The 23,745-nt window shown below is 35.7% G+C and overlaps 1 protein-coding gene across 1 annotated transcript; it reads left to right on the top strand.

Moving 5' to 3' along the window:
* The first annotated feature begins 1,069 nt into the window (after positions 1 to 1,069).
* On the top strand, positions 1,070 to 9,671 carry LOC130821799 (PKS-NRPS hybrid synthetase cheA-like). Its single transcript, XM_057687578.1, has 4 exons — positions 1,070 to 2,137; positions 2,219 to 2,934; positions 8,611 to 8,699; positions 9,578 to 9,671. Exons 1-4 carry the CDS (start codon positions 1,957 to 1,959, stop codon positions 9,669 to 9,671), a joined length of 1,080 nt encoding a protein of 359 aa, XP_057543561.1. The 5' UTR covers positions 1,070 to 1,956.
* Positions 9,672 to 23,745: the final 14,074 nt, after the last annotated feature.

Below are 23,745 nucleotides of genomic sequence, written 5' to 3'. Positions count from 1 at the left end.
TTAGGGCATTATTATATATCGCCATTCTTTTCATTTTATCGCCACCCCCTAATGAAAGTACAAATTTGTCCTTGGATTTAAAACTTGCTTAACAAAAGTAAATCGCACTTAATAAGACTATTATCACTTTAAAAACATAAAATTTAAAGTTTAAACATAATCCCGAACATTTTTATTGCGATCCTATATATATTGAATTTCCAGACACGCATTTGTATGATATACGAATTTAAACACGGTACTATCTCTCTAAAAACTCTCTAAAAACGTTCTTTGATTTTAAACAAGCTGTTAGTTGGAATCGATTAACTATGGCTAACGAAAGCGACTATGAATCGGATCCGGTACCTACTTTAATCGATTTGAATAGGTGTATTTTTTTAAAAAAAGGAAGTCGCAAAAACTAGGCGAGTGAACCGTGGTTCAGTCGCACAAAACGTGCGAGTGGATCACGTTCAATTGCACAAAACGTGCGACTGAACCACGGTTAACTCGCACGATTTGTGCGACTCCACCGTGGTTTGCTCGTGGTTTTTGTGCGACTGGTTTTTTTTTTTAATTATTTACATTATTATTTAAATTATTATACGTCTTAGTAAATTATTACTATTAATATTATTATAATATTATTATTATTAATAATATTATTTGTATTTTTTATTATTGTTGTTATTATTATTATTATTATTATTATTATTATTATTATTATTATTATTATTATTATTATATTATTATTATTATTATTATTATTATTATTATTATTATTATTATTATTTTTACTATTATTATTATTATTATTATTATTATTATTATTATTATTATTATTATTATTATTAATTTTTGTTAGTATTATATTATTATTATTATTATTATTATTATTATCATTATTATTAATATAAGTAATTTATATTATTAACATTACTATTTTATTTTGTTATTATTTATTTAAATAATTTATAATTATATGTTATTATTATTATTATTATTATTTTCTTATTATTTAATATTAATTTGTTTTATTATTATTACAATTATTTTATTATATTTTTTGTATTTGTATTATTTTTATATTAATTATTTACGTAAATTATTAAAGTAATTTATAATTTTTATTTATTATTGAATGTTTTTATTATTAATGTTTGTATGTATAATTTTTTAATGACCTAATGTATGGTTTGTTTCATATTTCAAATTTGCAGGACTTTAAAAAGTTAGGAGACAATGTAGATTACTCTGGTAGTTTTGTTACGGATAGGGAATTTGATTCCTTAGATGAATTACATAGTTCGGCCGATGCGATAGCAATAATAATTGGTTTTCAATTTACACGTGCTTTTTATAAACAAAAAGAAGGATGTTCTAGAGTTATTGTGTATTTAAGATGTCACCGCTATGGTAATATTAGGGGTGATTTACATAATCTAGATAATACTGTCCGACCTGGTTCTAAAAGTAGAAGTGGGTGTAAATTTTTGATTGTAGCAAGTAGTCGGGAACCAGGAGAAAGACCTTGGACGGTAAGGGTGTCTCCTGGTGAAAAAGGAAGACATAACCATCCGTTCTTAGTGTAAGAGATGGTCATATAAGGCAAATAGGATCTATGTAGATATTTGGGAGCGCATACGACAGCTTAGTGCAACCGGTCTTTATCATGACTTCTATCAGATAAAATTTTCCTGGTTTTTTTACTAGTTTGAATCAGATTTATAATGCTAGGAAATCAATAAGGAGGGAAGAGATGGAGGGTAGGACTCCCCTTCAACACTGTCTTTATATGGCCACAAAACTTAATTACGTGGTCCGGACAGACTTGGATAATGAAGGGGGATTGAGCAGATTATTAGTTGCAATTTCTACCTCTATCCAAATGATACGTACGTGGCCGTATGTTGTGTTGATAGATACAACGTACAAAACAAACAAACAAAAGTGTCCACTGTTGAAGTAATAGGAATGACGCCAACCAATCACAACTTCTTGGTTGCGTTCTGTTTGATGCGAGATAAGGCGACCGTGTCATATTCGTGGGTGTTGCAGGGATTGAGAGATAATTTTGGCACAGCTCAGACTCCTAGCATCATTGTAACTGATCGAGACGAGGGTTTATCTGCAGCTATTCATCACGTCTTCCCAGGTAAAAGGTTTTATTGATTAATTATTATTGTTCTATTTATTGAATATGTCTTATTTACGTTCAATGTTGTGTTTAATGTAGATGTGCGGCATTTGTTATGCATTTGGCATATTGCAAACGACGTTGAGAACATGGTGGACAAGTTGTATGGTGGGAAAAGAAATCAACAAGGGCAGGTATTCAGGAAAAGTAGATGGAACCCCTTGGTTGAAAGTTCTACAATCAACGAATTTGAACGGAGATGGCAATCAATCGTGACTACCTGGTCGGTTAGGAACAAAAAGGTCGTTCGGTATTTGGCTGGAACATGGATTCCACTTAGAGAGAAATTTGTACGTGCGTGGACGAATGAATGTTTACACATGGGTAACCAGACTACCAGCAGAGTTGAAAGCCAACACTCGTCTTTCAAGTATTATCTTGGTAGAGGTAATAGCTCATTTGATACCCTGTTTAAAAGGGCACACGCACAGATTACAAACCAGCAAGCCAGGATCCGACAAGCGCTACAGGAATCCATGAATTCTGTAGCAAGGTCGTTGCGACAACATTTCTTCAGACCTTTATATCGCCATGTATCTATCTATGCCTTGGAGCAGCTGCGGCTTGGGCATAACCGTATGATAGATTTGGGTGATTATGTACTTAACAAATGCAATTGTGTACTTCAACACACCCATGGATTGCCGTGTGCTTGTTATTTATATATGTCCATCGGTTCACAAGGTTCTTTGTATTTGGATGACATTCATCCATTCTGGAGGACTTTGACTGTAACACTCCGAGATTTTAATGACGTAATTATTTAATATTTTAATAGTTTTTTAAGATTTTACAATTATATTTAATTATTTCTGAATTAGTTTTAATAAATTTCTTGCATACATAAATTTAAATGTTAACTTATTTATATATATATATTTAAAAAATATATATAGTTACGATTTCTTAAATAAAGAGGTTCGAATTAAAATGATTATTTTATTAAAATGTGTGAGCCCACGAAGGTGAGTCTCTTAGTTGGGTCTCGCAAGAAAATGAATCGAGATAAAAATAAATAAATAAGTAAAACTAATAATAAATAAACATTATAATAATAATAATAATAATAATAATAATAATAATAATAATAATAATAATAATAATAAAAATGATAATAGCAATAACAAGTATAAAACCCGTGAAAACCCTAAATGCTCAAGCTGAGCCGTCACTCTCCTTCCTCCCTCTTCTCCTTCTTTCTCTCTTCTCCCTTGCGCCACCAGTGAGCAGAGCAGTTGGGCCGCCACCAGCCGCTACACGGCCCACAGAAACACCAGCAGCTTCCTTTCTCTTCTACACGGCAGAAACAAGCAGCACCCAGCCTCCTCCTCACTCCCACGTGCAGCCCCCGCAGCAGGTGGCTGCAGTTGCGCCTCACAGTAGCAGGCGGCTGCGGGTTTGCTTTCCCATCGGCTCCGCACAACCCTCCTCCACCACCAACACCTTGAGTCACGCCACTACCACAAGAACCACCAACCTCTTGACCCATTTTCTAGTTTCACCCATTGTAAGCCATCTCTCACTTTTCAAATTGATTAATTTACTATGTCTAACTAGAATCTACCATGTTTATGAGTTGTGTGTTGATTGTGTATTAGTCTTATTGAATTCTAGTATGGGTAATAGTTAAAAGAATTATCCTTGAACATGAAATGATTAGGGTTTTATTTAGAGATGTGATCACTAGTAGTGTGTGCGTTTGTATGCTACTTTGGTGGTGTGATGATTTATTCAATAATCTTATAAGTAGTTTTAAGACTTGGTTGATTATTGTTGTGGCAATTAGTAATGATTTGATTATAGTTGACTATAGAAATGGTTTTGGTTGTTAATTGGGAGTAGTAGTTGCTAATTGTAACACCCCGATATTTTCCCGATATTTTCTTCCCGATATATTTAATAATTCACTAGTAATATTATTTCTATATATATATTTTATTTATTATTGGGCTTGGTCATGAGATTTGCAATCCTTTTTGGCAATTAGAATTATTTGGGCCCAAACTTTTCCTTAACCCATCTTTTATTTTCAAAAAAAAAAGAAAATAGGAGGGACTCTTGGTGGAGCTTGTAACTCCCTTAGGGTAATGAAGGATCAAGGCATTAATCCCATATAATTAACCCTTCTTAATTCCTTAATCATTTTCATTTTGACATCCTTTCATTTCTAAAGTTTCCAAGGACAAAAAAAAATATATCCTTTCAAAATTCCTCCTAATCCACATTCCTAACTCCATTACATTTGATCATTAGGTGTTTTCCTTTACAATTGTAAGTGTAAATCTTAATCTATGTTGATTCTTAAGTTTTAATTTAAAATTCTATGATTATTATATGTTTTATCTTATAATTCATGTTTAATTTAAGAATTTAAAATTTCATGTATGATTTTGGGATGTATTTTTCTATCTAAATTGATGAAGAATGTTTCTTTTTAGAGTTTTTAGATATGCATATATGTGAAGAATAGGATGGGTTTGTGTGATGGGTGATTTTGAAATTTATATATAAAAATGAATGTTCATGTAAAAAAAAATGTGTGTGGTTAAAGAAATTATTGTTGAACAAAGAATTTAATCTCAAAGATAGTTCATAAGAATTATATAAATTTGGTCATTGATATTTAATAGGCAATGTACCATTTGAAATTCATTTGTTGATGAAATTTTGGTGAATCCCGTAGGGTTAGAAAAATGTTAAAAAAATCTGTTTTTGGAACATTTTTGTCTTTGAAATTAAGTTAAAAATACTTATACTATGTTATAAATTATGAAAATTGGTACCCGGGGGTTTTGACGCCTTCCGGACGCAACGGTGAAATCGGATTTTCAGTTTGACAGTTTTAAGTTGAGTTTCTGGACAGATTGTATAGGCTGTCCTGTTTTGTGTATATACCATGTAATAGTATGTGATGGATGTTCATGTTGTGTGTAGTATTCTAGGTATGGATGTAATTGTATATGTGTGTTATGGATGATATGAGGAAAATGTGTATGTGTGCTTATTTTCCGAATACGATTGAACCTTGTAGGAAGTCGATTCGTGACCGGGAATTGATTAAGACGCTTGTGAGTTGGTTATCTTGCTTAAGGTATGTACATGCAGCGTGGTTCGCATTAGTCCGATGTATCATATAATAATGATATACAAAAGTGAAGCATGGATATATAGTACGAATAATGTTATCTTTCGAATCAATAATTTTCATACATTGTTTTGATAAGCAGAGGTAGTATGACCTCACTAACTTTAAAGTGGACGTATTATGACGTCAATTGGTGGAAAAGAATTACTCGCGGTATATGAGGGCATTATGAGCCACCGCGGGGGTATGCATACTTAACCATAGGCACCGAAGTAAGGCGAGTGTCTATGGTAGAGACTTGCTTAGGGGTTAGCTTCCCCTAATGTATTGTCTCACTTATGGAGTTTGGAGTGTACCGGCAGTATGGCTGGATAGTACAACAGTATGGCTGACTAACCTTTACATGAAAATAATTATTCTTAATAAGCATGATCGAAGCGTAAGGTTCTGTGAATTGTCAACTAATAAATTAAAACCTTCTCTTATGTTATTATTTATTTGGTATGCGACGTTTGCTGACGTGTACTTTTGGTCTTAACGACCCTGCGATGATGTTGTTTCCTATCTGGGCAATGACTAGCAGTAAGTTAAGTTGCAGGTCTGGGGAGTGAGGATTGAACCTCGAAGAAATAAATCTTTAGAATATAGAAGTTTGATAAGAAATAAATCATTAGAATTTCTAGTTAAGTTTGAAGAACATTTGGTTTTATGAGGCGATTTTCGTTCCCAAGTTGTAATAAGTAGATTTAACCTTTCGTTCTTATCCGCTGCTAAGAATTTCTTATTATCTAGTAGTTCTTAATAACGCTAATAGAACTCGATCCGCAAGCTTCCCTTAATTTCAAATCCGTTTTTAACTGCCTTCTAACATCCTGGTTTGACTTGGACGATATATACTTGTTTTTAAAAGGTCATCTTCTCTTTTCGTACGATCCGAGTTATTCCGAGATGTTACACTAATTGTTAGTGATTTAATTGTGAGAGTTAGTAATACCTCATTAGGTTGTTATTGAATCAGAAATACATAATTGTAATAAGCCATGAACATAGTGTCAACTGTTGAGAATTATTAAAGTTACTTGTATGATGTTTTGATTTTAGTTCTTTCTAACCTTAGAGAATATAATAAATGATATTGCGATGTGATGACTTTAAGATTCGTCCTTGTCGTCATATTAGCACTACATCAACATTAAGTGTGAATCGTCGCTTTATATTAAGATGATGTGAACCGTTATAACTCAAAGTCGGTTGGTGTAATGAAACAGTCAACATAATCCTTGTATTCTTTGTCGATGGAAAAACTTGTGTTATTGTTGAATTGACGATTATGCTTGGTGTTGAATGAGGTGCGTACGTGCTAGAAGTAATTGAAAACTTGTCGTGAATGGATGATAGTGGTTACTTTGGTTTCTAGCTGGTATGAAAAAGTAGTTAAGAGAACTTATAAATCCTATTCCTAACTTGTATAGGTTCCTAGTTTATAAGAGGAAAGTAGATCCTTAGTTGGGTGATTTTTGTAACTTGTGGTCGTCCAGTGACGCTTGCAGGTACGTACACGTAGTAATTTTTATTATCAGGTTTATCGTTACAAAGTATTATCAATATTTCATGATTATATACATTGTATTAAAATTATAGAGCACCAGAAAGTAAACTATGCTAGCGTATAGTCATAATAGTGATATAGGCAAGTAGAATGAAAGCATTAGGAGACTATGAGAACAGATTTTTAAATAGTAGAGAACGCACCATGGTAGTGTGTGGTATCGAAGTGATTTCCTACTTATTAAGCCTTGATTTATGTTTAGTTGGCGTGACTCAACTGCATTATGTCCGGTTGATTTAGTAGTCCCCTAGGTGAGGTTCGACAGGACCACCGTAAGGGGGGTATGAGCATGCTTGGGTCATTGGGCGCCGGGTGGCCGATATCTCCCCTTGACCGAGGTGTTACCATGCGGGCCTTGCAAACCCCAATATAGTGACCTCTTCATTGGTTTAGTACCCCAGTGTGTTAGTTTTTCCCGAAGGTAGGACCCGAGAGGGTCAGCTGGAGGGGGCATGAGCTCATACTTTGCCATGAATAGAGAAAAGATTCACTACCCTTGAATATACTTCGAGTGATTAGTAGTTTGAAAGAGAAATTATGAGTAATAGAGGTATTTAGACAGATGAGTAGACTTGCTATAGCCATACTATATCGTTGTCTATAGTTTTGCTCAATGACTCTAATTGTTATAAGCTCATTAATTACTGACGTGTATGTGTTTGTTGTTGTTTGCTCATGACTCTCTATGATGTTCCTGCTATTACACATCTGACTATGGTCATTATGTTGAGCAGCAGGAGGATCATAGCTTGACATGACAGGTGTAGGAGCTTCTTTTGCTTTGCATTGGGTGAAAGAGCAGAGTACGGTCGTAACAATTGTGTACAAATTGTCCAATGCTTGTAGCTCTTATATTACTTGTAAAGTTTTCTTTTGGGATTGTATAATTTCTTTTGTATAGAGCTATGTGACTCCTTGTATGATCCATAGTTCCGCTGCGTAGTTTCTGGATGTACAGTAGTGAAAATACTCCTTAGTATCCGTCAGATCGATGCGTTAACACTGGAACCACGATCCTCGTTAGAGTTAATGATTTGTGAAGCCGACGATGATTCTTTCTGTCGTGGCGTATTCTTGAAGGCATTAAAGGCCTTAGATTGATTTAGTTATGATATCCATTTATATATTCTTGTCACATCCTCAGTTTTCGGCAGAGATGCTGCCGAAAGTTCCACTTACTCACCATTTTCAATTAATCCTTAGCGTTTATTTTAATTATGTTCTCTTTTCTTTTTATGTAACACCCGAATTTCCTCCCTTCCTTCACGATTCTGGTTTCGTTTAAGGGGTTGGAAATTCAGGAGTGTTACATTGACGTACACAGAGGTAGGAGATGACACCAACGAAGGAGTACGATACGCGAACGCCGATGACAAAGAGTACTTTCAATCCTCAGTTAAAATTAAGTTTAGTTTCAACTTATCCGGTACATGACTTTGCTTTCTGTTATTTAAATTAGTTTGTTACAGCTTAATCTTACTAACCTTATTTTAAATAATTGCAGATGATCCAGAAGGTCGTGATTTTTCACTGTTTCCATGGCCTAATCACATCCCGCACATTCTTCTTGCTTACTTGTTTGATTGGATTGATGTGTTAGGTGATGGTAACTGTGGATTTAGAGCTATTGCCGCCACAGAGTTGGGAGGCGAGGAGCTATGGCCTCTTTTAAGACGTGCTATGTGTATGGAAATGAAAATGAATAGAGACCAATACCTAAGTTTGTATCTATCGCAGGTGTTGTTAGATGATGCTATATTCAGAATTGGTTCACACGGCAATGTACCTGCTCCTTATATTCATTGGATGGATGCACCGATGGCATTGTACTCTGCAGCAACGTTTCTTAACATTGGCATTGCTTATTATGGTTCCGCTGACGGTAATCCGCTGTACAACTGTTTGGTTCTTCCGTTAAGGAAAGCATCGGGTGTGCATAGTGTAAATAAAGTTATACATATATGTTGGGTGAATGGAAATCATTTTGTTCAACTATTAATGAACGACGATTCATCTCCACTGCCGCCAGTCCATGAACGTTGGAGAGAAGCCGTTGACAATTTTTCCAGACATATAGAAACACATTTTACTAGTAGGATTATGCTTTGGAATAAACAATGCGGGCCACGACCACCACAACGTAATAACACCGCAGAAGATGCTGTAAATTTAGATAGTCCATAGTGTAACGTGATGTGTAAATCATTATTCAGTTTTACTATAGAAATTGTAGATGAGATTCAATTTGTAGATAGTCCATAGTTATACTATTGTGTACGTCATTACTATAGAAATTGTAGATGAAATTCAATATGTATAGTAATGTTGTAAACTAATAAAAGCATTGATGTAAAAATGAATTAAATTAATGTAAAAAGCGTTGATGTAAATAAATAAACGCATTAATGTAAATTAGTTTAAATACAAACTATGAAGGGCCATGCCCCTTAAAAGCTTGCCATTCGGCAAATAAATCTTTAACATCATTAAGGTATACATCTAAAGCATGTCTTTCCCGGGGGGTCATTTCCGCAACAGGAGGCAGTCTCGCCAATGGAGCGACTCGACTCGGCCATTCATTCAGAAACTGAAAAAAAAAAGGAAAAAAAATGTGAATAAGATATTAAACAACATCTAAATAACACAACGACATAATAAAAAACAAATAAATTCAAAAAACTAACGTATTCCAATCTGCTTTCAGCTGGACTAAAACCGACACTCAGTCCTTCGCCGAGGACGACGTACGGGTGGGAGCACACTCTGAACCAGTCAACGTAACTAGGATCAGCCTCTGATGGAATAGATGCCCGACGAAGAAGCAAAGGTCACGGAGTAGGTACCGTGTGCCGGTCTTACAGCCTGGGCTGGTCTCAGAGGAGGGGGGAATAGCCTGCATAAGGCCGACCTGTCGCACTGTTCTCTCCGGCAAATACACCTCGACGATATCAAAGCAAGTGATACCCCCGATGAAAGTGGTGCGTGGGTGCTCATTCAACAATGCCCTTGGATAAGTCATGTACGGAGTCCATTCCACCTGCATACAATCCAAGTTAACATATAAAAATAATTTAAAATTAAAATAACATGCATAAGAAAGTGTGATGTGATGTACAATACCTGAGTTTCCGTCATGGAGTCCAGTATACTCCTGCAGTCCCTCAGCCTGTTGATCTCACGACCTGGCTTGGGCGTGGACCACATCTCCGCCCTAGTCTTATTAGGCACATCTGCTCGGCGAGGATGAGGGCGGAAGGCGAGAAAGTACTCGTAGATCCATGTCTGGAGCAATGTGAGGCAACCCGCAATGGTCTTACAACCAGCCCTAGATGCCATTCCCAGTTGGCGATACATGTAGGACAGCGTCACCGCACCCCAGGCGATCTCATCCTGATCGACGTTAACGAAAATTATCGGGTGAGGTTGCATGCCGGTTCTGGTCTTATCCGCCAGCAGGGTAAAGCCGACAATAGCCATGTAGTAGGCTGTCGACTGGGTATCCATAGACTGGGACCGATGACACAACTGCATCACTTCAGCAACGTTGACGCAGCCGCTGGTGAATATCCCTTTCTGTCGTAGCTTGGACATGGGCTCCCCAAACAGATTAGTAATACCGACCTGCCACACCCCCTCAGAAGGCTTAGCCGGTAGAGAACCTTCAATACCTATGTCCAATATGCGTTGCACGTCGTGTAACATAATCGTCATCTCCCCCCATGGTATGTGGAAGGTGTTCGTGTCCGGCTGCCACCTCTCCACGAAGGCCGATATCAAAGCACAGTCGATGTGCTGGTGCATAACGTACGGTAGCCGGCCGAGGGGAGTAGCAGGTAGAACATCGTAAAGCGCATTGGACATATCCCGCAGTCCGATGATCGCCTCCAATGGCTTCTTTCTACTACGACATTCCAGAACCGGAGGCGTACGCTCAGAGCCTAAAAAATAACTTTAGCTATGTGCCCGCCATAGCTGGGTATCAGGCGCGTATCTGTGGGCCCCTTGGGCTGGGGCGATGTGACCAACTAGTCCGTTCCAGCGGACTGTGAGCGCCTGCTCCTCCGTGGCGGCTCATTATCAACGAGACTCTGTCCGGCATGCTCAGATGCGCCTGAAGAACTAGGGCCGACACGTGCGAATCTCCTGTAGGGCCCCCGGACAATAGTCCAGTCCGCTGGGTGAAGATCAGGACCTTGGAACTAAACATCATCAGCATCATTATCATCATCAGTAGAAACCCCCCAACTACTCTAGAGGCTGCTAGCTTGGTCATCAAAACGAGTACGCACTTGGTTCAGCGTACTCGACCGTTGGGCCTTACTGTGTCTGGCAACCTCTTCCTGCCTAGCCCTCTTAGTAGAACCCGTCACCTCCCCCCCTCTCTCATGAGGGTCTCCTCTGAGCAGGGTAGGCCTAGAACTATTCCCGCTCAGCAAGTTTCTAAATAAACCCTTTCCTTTCCCGTGAGTATCAGTCATTTACTACAATTTTTGATAATTTAATTAACTATTATTAATAAATAAACATAATCAAATGTTACGTTAAATTAACCACATGAACAAAAGACAATAATTAATTAGCAACAACAATATTTAACTAATCATTATCAACAAATACAATGTAAGAACACATTTATTATTATTATTATTAATATTATTGTAATTAATTTTTTAAATTAACAATAATAATAATAATAATAATAATAATAATAATAATAATAACAAAAATAATAACATTAATAATAATCACAACTATAATAACACAAACAATAATAATAATCATAACACTAATAACAAAAACAATATTTAAAAATAAAATTAAAGAAAAATTTACTAACAATAATAATAACAATAACAACAACAACAATATCACCAACAAAAATAATAAAAATAATATTTAAAAGAATATAAAAAAGTTAATAATAATAATAATAATAATAATAATAATAATATTAAAAAAATAAATTAAATATAATAATTAAAACAAAAATAAATATTTAATAATAATAATAATAACAATCACAATAATAATAATAATAATAATAACAACAACAACAACAACAACAACAATAATAATAATAATAATAATAATAATATAAATAAAATTAATAATAATTATTTTATAAAAAAACGAAAAAAAAAATGGTAGTCGCAGGAAAACCGCGAGCCGACCGCGGTTCAGTCACAGGAAACACGCAAGCTGACCGCGGTTCAGTCACAGGAAACACGCGAGTCAACCGCGGTTCAGTCACAGGAAACACGCGAGTCGACCGCGGCTCAGTCGCATAGAGCCGCGGTCGAGTCGCGTGTTTCCTGCGACTAAACCGCGGTCGGCTCGCGGTTTTCCTGCAACTACAATATATATTTTTTTTCGTTGTTTTTTAAATTTAAAATAATATAATTCGAATAAAAATTACCTCGATTATTTGTTTGCGGAATGAATTTCTTAGTTTTTACTCCAAAAATTTTATGTTGTAATTTTGTTTTTTAAGTGTGATAAAGGAGTTATTTAGTGAGGTTAGAGTATATATAAGAAATTTTAAGTCCAGTGGCAAATTCGTAATTTTTTTAAGTACAGGGGCAAATTCGTAATTTTATTGGGAGTTGCGATAAAATGAAAAGAATAGCGATATTTAAGGATTGGGTAAATTTATTGTCATGCATAATACTCCATGCTTTATAAGGTGTTTAGTTCACTACATGCATGCTACTGGGTATCAAGGGCAAGTTCGATCATTTAGTGAATCTTGTAGTTTCTTAGTTTGTCCACACTTCACTATTGGTGGGTAGGGACGTAGGGTAGATTACTCATCCTACCTGCCGCTGGATTTGGACTTGACAATTCTAATTTGGAGGAAAAATAGCAAAAATGTCTGATATGATTATAGTCATGTATATCGTACATCAAGTAATCATGTCTTTCATCAACCAATGCAAACTATCATTTTATTACCCTCACCATAATACTTCTAGTTCTAGGTTTAAAGAAATATTATAAGATCAAATAACTATTTTGCTAAAAATATGATTTCTGCAAATATATACATTCATTATCATTAACATTTCATATGTAATATTCGATACAATAATATTAAAACAAATTAATTAAAGATAAACACAAACACTAAAAATGTTTAAATTACATTAAAATTTCAAATAACACAAGAGTACTTCTTTCGAACACAAAGTATTGTATGAGATAGTCTCATTGTGAGACGTGCCCTATATATGGCTTAAATAGACAATTAATATAATTCAAAAGTGTCATAAATATCTTTTAGATTTAATAATAATTGACTAACATATGATTTTTAATACTTCTTTGAATTTATAAAAATAAATACTGTTGATATGGTGAAATTGCATAAAATTAATTTTAAATAAGTAAAATTGATATGTTACTTGTTTTACATTATAATAAACATCGTGTAAAAGATTTTGTAAATCATTTCTAAAAGTAAATAATGCCAATGAAGGATAAATTGAGCAAATGAATTTTAGTAATCATTGTTATACTGTTTCTGATGTATTTATTATTTTCTGAGATTTAATAAAAAAAAATGCTAAACTGACTATCATACTTATTAAAATTTGTACTCTACACTTTTGGTCCAAAAATAAATAAATTGTTGCTAATTTATGTTCATTCAAAGATTTCATGAAACATTATATCTTAAAATTTATCAGTTTTGTAATCAATCTTTTTTTAAAAAAAAAATTCTAGAGTTGTCAAATTTTAAAACAAAATGATGTATATGTCAATTAAATTAACCTATTAAAAATGACATTTTGCAAAGCTCTTAGGAGCTTCTATTTATCACCTAACGCTTCTAATAACATTGTGAAACTAGCGTCACTCCAATTGAACTTTGACTTAATGTTGAAAATTGTCAACATTGCTGTTAGTTTGGTGAACTATGTACATCCAGGGTACAAAGGCTTTTGAGAAGCCTCTGTCAACAAGTCAAAAACACGAGGACATTTTCTTAACTCATCCTCGACTCCCTCCATCATCTCATCAACACGATCCACATCCTCATCGACATTCTCTTCATCTGTCTCATACCCATCAACATGATCTATTACATCCTCATTGACGATCCTGAAGTTATGGTCCAACGAGGACGTTGTATTTTTAAGTGGGGGTGAGTGTAATACCCCAGATTTAGCTTGAAAAAGGATTGATAGACTACTCATATCAACAAGGTGCATCTTTTTTTCTAGGGAGCCCATTTGCTAAGAACTCCACAGTTAAGCGTGGTTGGTGGGAAGCAATCTTAAGATGGGTGACCTCCTGGGAAGTTTTCCCGGGTGCGCACGAGTGAGTCCAAAGTGCGCTGGAAAGACTTGTGTTGATTTGTGGGGCTAGTTTACAGTCTCCAAGAGTAGTCACCAGCGGTCCGAGGGGCCGGGGTGTTACAAATGGTATCAGAGCAACCCTGCGACCGTGGCTGATAGTGTTCAGTGCACCTAGCGGGGGAAAAGATCCTGAAGTTACGGTCCAACGAGGACGTTGTATTCTTAAGTGGGGGTGAGTGTAATACCCCAGATTTAGCTTGAAAAAGAATTGATAGACTACTCATATCAACAAGGTGCATCTTCTTTTCTAGGGAGCCCATTTGCTAAGAACTCCACAGTTAAGCGTGCTTGATGGGAGCAATCTTAGGATGGGTGACCTCTTGGGATGTTTTCTCGGGTGCGCACGAGTGAGGCTAAAATGCGCTGGAAAGACTTGTGTTGGTTTGTGGGGCTAGTCTACAGTCTGCATGAGTAATCACTAGCGGTACGAGGGGCCGGGGTGTTACACATCGGCCACATTATTGACGTCCTCAACAACACTTTTCTCTTTGTAAACTCCCTCCTCACCATGTCAAACCCAAACATGATATTGAGGCCTAAACTCATGTTGAAGTATGTGCTCCCTAAGGATATCAACACTATCTACCTTTGATACATTGCCACAAGTGCCACATGGACAATAAAAACCAACTCCCCCCGTCCTAACTTGATGTTCAACCACAATACTACAAAATTCTAATACGCCATCAATAAATTTCGACGATTCAATACTTTCATACATCCAAGAACGATCTTTTGTCATCCTAATTAGTGTGATTAATTATTTCAAAACAAAATTAATACACAACTTTTAACATATATACTTAACGAACTCTAAATAGCCACAAAATTAAGTAATAATTATTCATTTAACCCTAATTAACCCAAATAATAAAACAATGTTTTTTAAACTTTCCAAATGATGTTTATTGTACTAACCATAATTAATATTCATATAAATTAACAACATATAAAATAATAAAAATAAAATCACATTCATAAACTTGGACAACAAATTAACATTCATATCAACAACTCATTCATTTAACCATAAACAAACCTAATTAAAATCCACAACTACATACACATTCATAAATAAAATGAAGAAATTACTTAAAAATATAACAAAACATGATATATATGATATATTTAAAACTTAAAAACAACAACAACATACACATTCATATATAAAGTATGACAAATTTAAACCTACTTTACAAAATCAAAATGAAAAAAATACCTTGAATTTTCGTGGGTTTAAGAAGAGCAAAGCACAATATGCGTGTACAGTATGTATGTTTCGTGGGTTTAAGAGGAGCAGTTTCAAGAAGTAGATGATGAAGAAGAGCAATATGATGAAGAAGAACAAGAACAAAGATGATGATGAAGTAGATGATGAACAAAGATGATGAACAATGATGAAGAGCAATAACCGCAGTATGTTTCTGTTTGAAAGAGAAGTGCAACAGTCGTATTACAATGAAGAAATTTAGAATGTATATGTTTTAATTTATTAACATTAATTTGGCGGGTTTGAGAACAGACAAATTCTGCGGGCAAGGAAGACAACCGCAGCAATTGAATGAAGCAAAAGACTATTTGCTGCGGTCAGTTGAAAAACCGAAGCAATTGAAAGACCTATTTGCTGCGGTCCCTAGTATAACCGCAGCAATTAATATTCCAAGAGAGTATCTGCTGTGGTCCCAAGCCAAACCGCAGCAATTAATTCATTTATTTCTTTTAAAAATTCTTTTTGCTATTTAATGCTACGTCTAATGAAAACCGCAGCAAATGACAAGCAGCAAATAAGAGTTTTTCCACTAGTGTCTCTCCGATTCTTTTTAGTTGTCTTATTTTTTTTATTTGGGCAATTTACCTATATTATCCCATTTTTATTTTAAGACTTACATTTATAAGTGGTCCCCTCATTTTCTTAATATTAAAAACACATAATATTGCACATGAGTCAACTATTTTAGGTGGTTCCCTCCAATTTTTAATATTAAAAATACCCAATATTGCACACGAGTCTAATATTTTAGATGCTCTCCTCATTTTCTTAATATTTGTGTCTAAACTAAATTAAATGGGAGGGACTATATGTTATGATTTGTTCATAAAATATCATGAAGTTGTTAACAATCTTTTAGTTTGTTTATTGTTCTATGATGCATTGACAGTTTAGATAAATGTCAACTTTTGCAATTAAAACTTAAATGAATCAATAAATAATATATTCTTATTTGTACATTGTATGACTACATATACTTCGTCAATTTCATTATACTCATTATATATATCATTTTTTTACGCAATATAATATGTTATTTTAATCATTTATATCTTAAAATATTCTTAAATAAAAATTATAAAAATTTGATACATAAAAATATAAAATTAGACAATTCAAACATAACCGCACTTAAATATATTTCTTTTTACACATCCGCAATACATACTCCTATAAGATATAAAATGAGATTAAAAGAGTAAATAGCACAATAGTACTGTTTTGCGTAATCGGAAAAACCAAGAAGTAGGGGAAAAGTAAATTTCAAAAAAAAAAAAAAAAGTAGGGAAAAGTAAAGGTCCACTACAAATCTTTAACCCAATTCTTATATATCGCCACCGCTTTCATTTTATCGCCACCCCCTCCTGAGTAAATTACCAATTTGCCCTTGGATTTTAAAAAAATTACGATTTTGCCATTGAACATAAAATTTTCTACATATACCACACTCCCACTAAAATTATTCTCACCACAACTAAAAACCAACTTACAAAAGCTAATTTTTGGAGCAAAAATTAAGTTCAATCCGCAAATTATTAATCGAGGTAAGTTATTTTTAATTTAATTAGTTGAAAAAAAAAGTTATGAATCGCCCAGATTTGGGCGACTAGACCCCGATTCAGTCGCCTAATTTTAGGCGACTGAACCGGGGTCCAGTTGCCCAGATCTGGGCGATTCATTATAATTTTTTTTTTCCGTATGTTTTGGAATAATTATTATAAATTTTGAAGTATGTTATTATTGTTATTGTTATAATTGTTGTTAATGTTATTATTATTAATTTTATTATTATTATTGTGATTGTTATTTTTTTTATTATTAAATATATGTTTGTGTTTTGTTTTATAAATTATTAATGTAAATTTGTATGTTGTAATGTCTATTTATTTTTTTTAGTAAGTTTTATATATTGTTTTTAATATAATAGTTATTAATAATTTAATTTATTGAAATTTAAAAAAAATATATATGAATCGCCCAAAATTGGGCGACTGGACCCCGATTCAGTCGCCTAATTTTAGGCGACTGAACCGGGGTCCAGTCGCCCAATTCTGGGCGATTTATATATTATTATTATTTTTTTTTTCGTATGTTTTGGAATAATTATTATAAATTTTGAAGTATGTTATTATTGTTATTGTTATAATTGTTGTTGATGTTATTATTATTAATTTGATTATTATTATTGTGATTGTTATTTTTTTATTATTAAATATATGTTTATGTTTTGTTTTATAAATTATTAATGTAAATTTGTATGTTGTAATGTTTATTTAATAATTTTTTTTAGTAAGTTTTATATATTGTTTTTAATATTATAGTTAATAATAATTTAATTTATTGAAATTTAAAAAAAATAAAAAATAGGTGATTATTATTTTTTATTTTTTTGGTTTTAATTTTGATTGTTAAATTTTTTGTTGTTAAATTATTATTTATGTTTGAATTATTAATTTATTATTTGGTTTTTTTTGTTTTTTTTTCCATTTTTAATTTTTGATTATTATTTTGTTTAGAAATATTATTATTTTTAATATTTAATGAAACTGTAAAAAATTGTAGAAAATGGCTGGTAATCAAGGAAAAGGAAAAGGTTTTTTAGACAATTGTTGAGAAGTAATAGTTGTAGGCCTACCTTACTCAGAGGGGACCCGCATGAGAGGGGGGTAACGGGTTCTGCTAGGAGGGCTAGGCAGGAAGAGGCTGCCAGACACAGTGAGGCCCAACGGTCGAGTACGCTGAACCAAGTGCGTACTCATTTTGATGACCAGGCTGACAGCGTCCAGAATAGTTGGGGAGTTTATAGTGATGATGATAATGATGCTGATGATGTTCAGTTCCAAGGTCCTGAGTCTCGCCCAATGGACTGGACTGTTGTTCGGGGCCCCGACGGCAGATTCGCCCGTGGCGGCCCGAGTTCTTCTGCCGCATCTGAGCGCGCAGGACGTAGTTTTGTCGATAATGAGCCTCCACGGGAGAGCAGGCCCTTACAGTCCACTAACACGGACTGGTTAGTGACATCACCCCAACCCGGGGGGCCGATAGATACGCGACTGATCCCTAGCTATGGCGGGCACATAGCTAAACTTATTTATGACGACTCTGAGCGTACGCCTCCGATTCTGGATTGCCGTATTAGGAAGAGGCCGGTGGAGTCCATCATCCGACTGAGGGATATGTCTGATGCGCTGAACGATGTTCTACCTGCCACTTCCCTCGGCCGACTACCGGACATTATGCACCAGCACATCGACTGTGCTTTGATATCGGCTTTTGTGGAGAGGTGGCAGCCGGATACGAACACCTTCCACATGCCATAGGGGAAATGACGATTATGTTGCACGACATGCAACGCATATTGGGCATTTCTATTGAAGGTTCTCTGCCGGCTGAGCCTTCGGAGGCGGAGTGGCAGGTTGGTATCACCAATCTGTTCGGGGAGCCTATGTCTGAGCTTCGGCGTAAAGGTGCATTCACCAGCGGCTGCGTAAGCGTTGCTGAACTGATGCGGCTGTGTCATAGGTCGCAGGCCATGGATACCCAGACGACAGCGTACTACATGGCTATCATCGGCTCTATCTTGCTGGCGGATAAGACCAGAATTGGCATGCGACCTCACCCGATACTTGCCGTGAACGACGATCAGCAGGGTGTGGCCTGGGGTGCGGTGACCTTGGCGTTCTTGTACAGGCAGCTCAGAATGGCATCTAAGGCTGGTTGCAAGACCATTGCGAGATGCCTCACATTGCTCCAGACATGGATCTATGAGTATTTTCCCGCTTTCCGCCCTCATCCTCGCCGAGAAGATGTGCCAAACATGACTAGGGCGGAGATGTGGACACCGAAGAAACCATGTCGTGAGGTGGACAGGTTGAGGGACTGCCGCAAGGTTCTTGACTCAATGACGGAGACTCGGGTATTGTACATTACATTTTTTCATGCATGTGTTTTTTAATTTACAGTATTTTTTTTGTTAACTTGGCTTGTATGCAGGTGGAATGGACTCCCTACAATTCTGCTCCCGGTGCGTTGCTGAATGATCACCCACGCACCACCGTCATCGGGCGTATCACGTGCTTTGATGTCGTGGAGGTGTATTTGCCGGAGCGGACATTGCGACAGATCGGGTTTGTGCAGGCTATTCCTCCCGCTCCTATGAGACCAGCCAGGGCTCTCCGACCGGCACACGGTACCTATTCCATGACCTTTCCTTCTTCTACTGTATATTTGTAGGCATGGAGTAGGTTCCCCTTTAGTGCCTGCCTTGTTGAGCAGGGACTTCGTCGGGCTTCTGTTCCTTCAGAGGCTGAACCTAATTACGTTGAATGGTTCAGAGTGTGCTCGCACCCGTACATAGCCCCGGACGAAGGGCCGACTTCCGGTCCTGGTCCTTCTCAGAGCAGATCTGAATACGTGAGTTTTATTATTTTTTTTTTCAGTTTTTGTTTTGTGAATTATTAACTCCTGTTATCCTTTTGTGTTTTCAGTTCCTGAATGAATGGCCCAGTCGATTCACTCCAGTGGCAAGACTACCTGCTCAGCTGGCGGATTTGAACCCCCGTCAACGACATGCGTTAGAAATATACCTTAATGATTGTAGAGATTTATTTGAAGAATGGCAAATTTTTAAAGGGCATGACCCTTCATAGTCTGTACTGAAACTATTTTACATTAATGATTGCATTTATTTTCGTCAATGAATGTCGTTGATATACACAGTAGTATAACTATGGATTATATACAACTTTTAATGAATGTCGTGTATAAATTCTATGGAGTATCTAAATTTACAGCATCGTCAGCGGTGTTATTAGTTGGTCGTGGTCGTGACCCGCGTAGATTATTCCAGAGCATAATCCTCGTATTGAAATGTGTGTCAAGATGTTTTGTGAAATTGTCAGCTGCTTGTTTCCAACGTTCATGGATGGGTGGGAGTAGGGATGAATCGTCGTTCATTAAAAGTTGAACAAAATGATTTCCATTAACCCAACATATATGTATTACTTTATTTACACTATGCACGCCCGGTGCTTTCCTTAACGGAAGAACCAAACAGTTGTATTGCGAATTACCGTCAGCAGAACCATAATAAGCAATGGCAATGTTTAGAAACGTTGCTGCAGAGTACAAAGCCATCGGTGCATCCATCCAGTGCATGAAAGGAGCAGGTCCATTGATGTGTGAACCTATTCTGAATATAGCCTCGTCTAGTGACTCTTGGGATAGATACAAAGTTAGGTATTCCGCTCTGTTCATTTGCATTTCCATATTCATAGCACGTCTTAAAAGAGGCCATGCTTCCTCGCCTCCCAGCTCTGTGACGGCAATTGCTCTAAATCCACAGTTACCATCACCTAACACATCAATCTAGTCGAACAAGTAAGGAGGAAGGATGAATGAGATGTTATTAGGCCATGAAAATTGTAAGAAATCACGACCTCCTGGATCATCTACAATAATTGTAAATAAGGTTAATATTCGTAAACTGTGACAAATTAATGCAAAAAACGAAAATTAAGTCAAGTATCGGATAAGTTGAAACTGAACTTCATTCCTACTGAAGATTGTGTCTCTCGACCACTAGATCTGCCACTAGATCTCTCGCGGGAAGAAGATCTAGACCCTCGACCACGAGAAGATGATCTGCTATATTCAAATGAACTTTTTTTCCTTCTCATGGTTTTACTTGTGCTTGGTCTTCCCTTTCTCGGTGGACTTGCGTAAAGCTCAGGTATTTCGGCACCATCTGGGTGTAGTTCATATTCAAGTACCTGAGACATTCGACGTACAACAGCGGGATCAGATTTAAGGACTTTATCGACCAGAGATTGAAAGTACTCTTTGTCATTGGCATTCGCGTATTGTACTCCTTCGTTGGTCTCGTCTCCTAACTCTGTGTACCTCAAAGTACTCCAGAATTCATGAATGTCATCCACATACAAAGCACCATGTGTACCTATGGACATATGTAAATAACATGCACACGACAATCCATGGGTTTGTTGAAGTACACAACCGCATTTGTTAAATACAAAATCACCAAGTTCTAACATGCGGTTATACTCAAGCTGGAGTTGCTCCAAGGCATAGATAGATACAGGGTATCGAATGAGCTATTACCACTACCAAGGTAATACTTGAAAGACGAGTGTTGGCTTTCAACTCTGCTGGTAGTCTGGTTACCCAAGTGGAAACAATCATTCGTCCACGCACGCACAAATTTCTCTCTAAGTGGAATCCATGTTCCAGTCAAATATCGAACGACCTTTTTGTTCCTAACCGACCACGTACTGACGATCGCTTGCCATCTCTGTTCAAATTCCCCGATTGTAGAACTTTCAACCAAGGGGTTCCATCTACTTTTCCTGAATACCTGCCCTTGTTGATTTTTCTTGCCGCTAGGAGTCTGAGCAGTGCCGAAAATATCTCTCAATCCCTGCAGCACCCACGAATACGACACAGCCGCCTCATCTCGCATCAAACAAAACGCAACCAAGAAGTTGTGATTGGTTGGCGTCATTCCGATCATTTCACATAGTGGCCACTTTTGTTTGTTCTTTTTGTACGTTGTATCTATTAGAACAACATACGGTCACACACGTATCATTTGGATATAGGTAGGATTTGCAATTAATAGTCTGCTCAATTGCCTTTCATTATCCAAGTTTGTCCAGACCACGTAATTAAGTTCTGTGGCCATATGAAGACAGTGTTGAAGGGGAGTCCTACCCTCCATCTCTTCTCTCCTTATTGATTGCCTAATATTATATATCTGATTCATACTAGCATAAAAACTAGGAAAATTATCTCTAATAGAATTCATAATAAAGGCCGGTTGCATTCCGGTTGCACTAAGCTGTCCTATGTGCTCCCGAATATCTACATTGATCCTATTCGCCCTTACATGACCATCTCTGTACACTAAGAACGGGTGGTTATGTTTTTTCCTTTTTCACCAGGACACACCCTTACCGTCCAAGGTCTTTCTGGTGGTTTACGACTACTTCCTACAATCAAAAATTTACACCCGCAACTTCTACTTTTAGAACCAGGACGGGCAGTATTATCTAGATTATGTACATCACCCCTAATATTACCATAGCGGTGACATCTTAAATAGACACTAACTCTAGAACGTCTTTCTTTCTTTTTATAAGAAGCACGTGTAAATTGAAAACCGATTGTTATTGCTATCGCATCGGCCCAACTATGTAACTCATCTACGGAGATAAATTCCCTATCCGTAACAAAGCTACCGGAGTAGTCTACGTTGTCTCCAAAGTTTTCAAACTCCTACAAATTTGAAATATAAATAATATAAATTAAGTACATTAATGACTACAATAATAATAATAATAACGACAACAACAACAACAACAACAACAACAACAACAATAATAATAATAATAATAAATAAATAAATAAATAAATAACGAAAAGTCAAATTAATAATGACAAGAACAATAACAATTTTAATAATAATAAAAACATTACGTAAATAAATAAATGAAAAAAATTAAAAAAAAAACTTATCAACAATAAAAATAATAATAACGACGACGACGACGATAACAACAACAACAACAATAATAATAATAATAATAATAATAATAATAATAATAATAGTAATAACAATAATAAAAAAATAAAAAAAACTAAAACAACAACAATAATAATAATAATAATTAAAAAAATATGAATACGTAAATTAAAATTTTTTTTTAAAAAAATAACAATCGCACAAAATGGGGCGACTGAACCATGGTTCAGTCGCACAAAATTGGGCGACTGCACCTAGGATCAGTCGCTTAGTTTTGTGCGACTGAACCATGGTCCAGTCGCCCATTTTTGTGCAATTGAACCATGGTTCAATCGCCCAGTTTTGTGCGATTTATTTATTTATTTTTTTTAATTTCCAATGATTCCAATCGAAAACTTTACGTACCGCATCCGACTCATAGTCGCTTTCGTTAGCCATATTTAACCAATTACGGGTTACAACTTCTTTAACAGTTTTTAGAGAGATAGTATCGTGTTTGAATTCGTACTTCATACGCATCTCAGAATTCGATATATATAGACAAATCTTCCGCATTAAATTCTTAATAGTGTTATTAAACGTGATTTACATTTATTAATTAAGTTTTAAGTCTAGTGATAATTTTATAATTTTTTAAACTCCAAGGACAAATACATAATTTTGATGAGGGGGTGACGATAAAATAAAATGGCGAATTTTAGTAA

Source organism: Amaranthus tricolor, chromosome 8 (genome assembly GCF_026212465.1).
Source record: "Amaranthus tricolor cultivar Red isolate AtriRed21 chromosome 8, ASM2621246v1, whole genome shotgun sequence".
Classification (NCBI taxonomy): domain Eukaryota; kingdom Viridiplantae; phylum Streptophyta; class Magnoliopsida; order Caryophyllales; family Amaranthaceae; genus Amaranthus; species Amaranthus tricolor.
The sequence above is the reverse complement of the archived record's forward strand: the minus strand, read 5'-3'. Positions and strand labels throughout refer to the sequence as shown.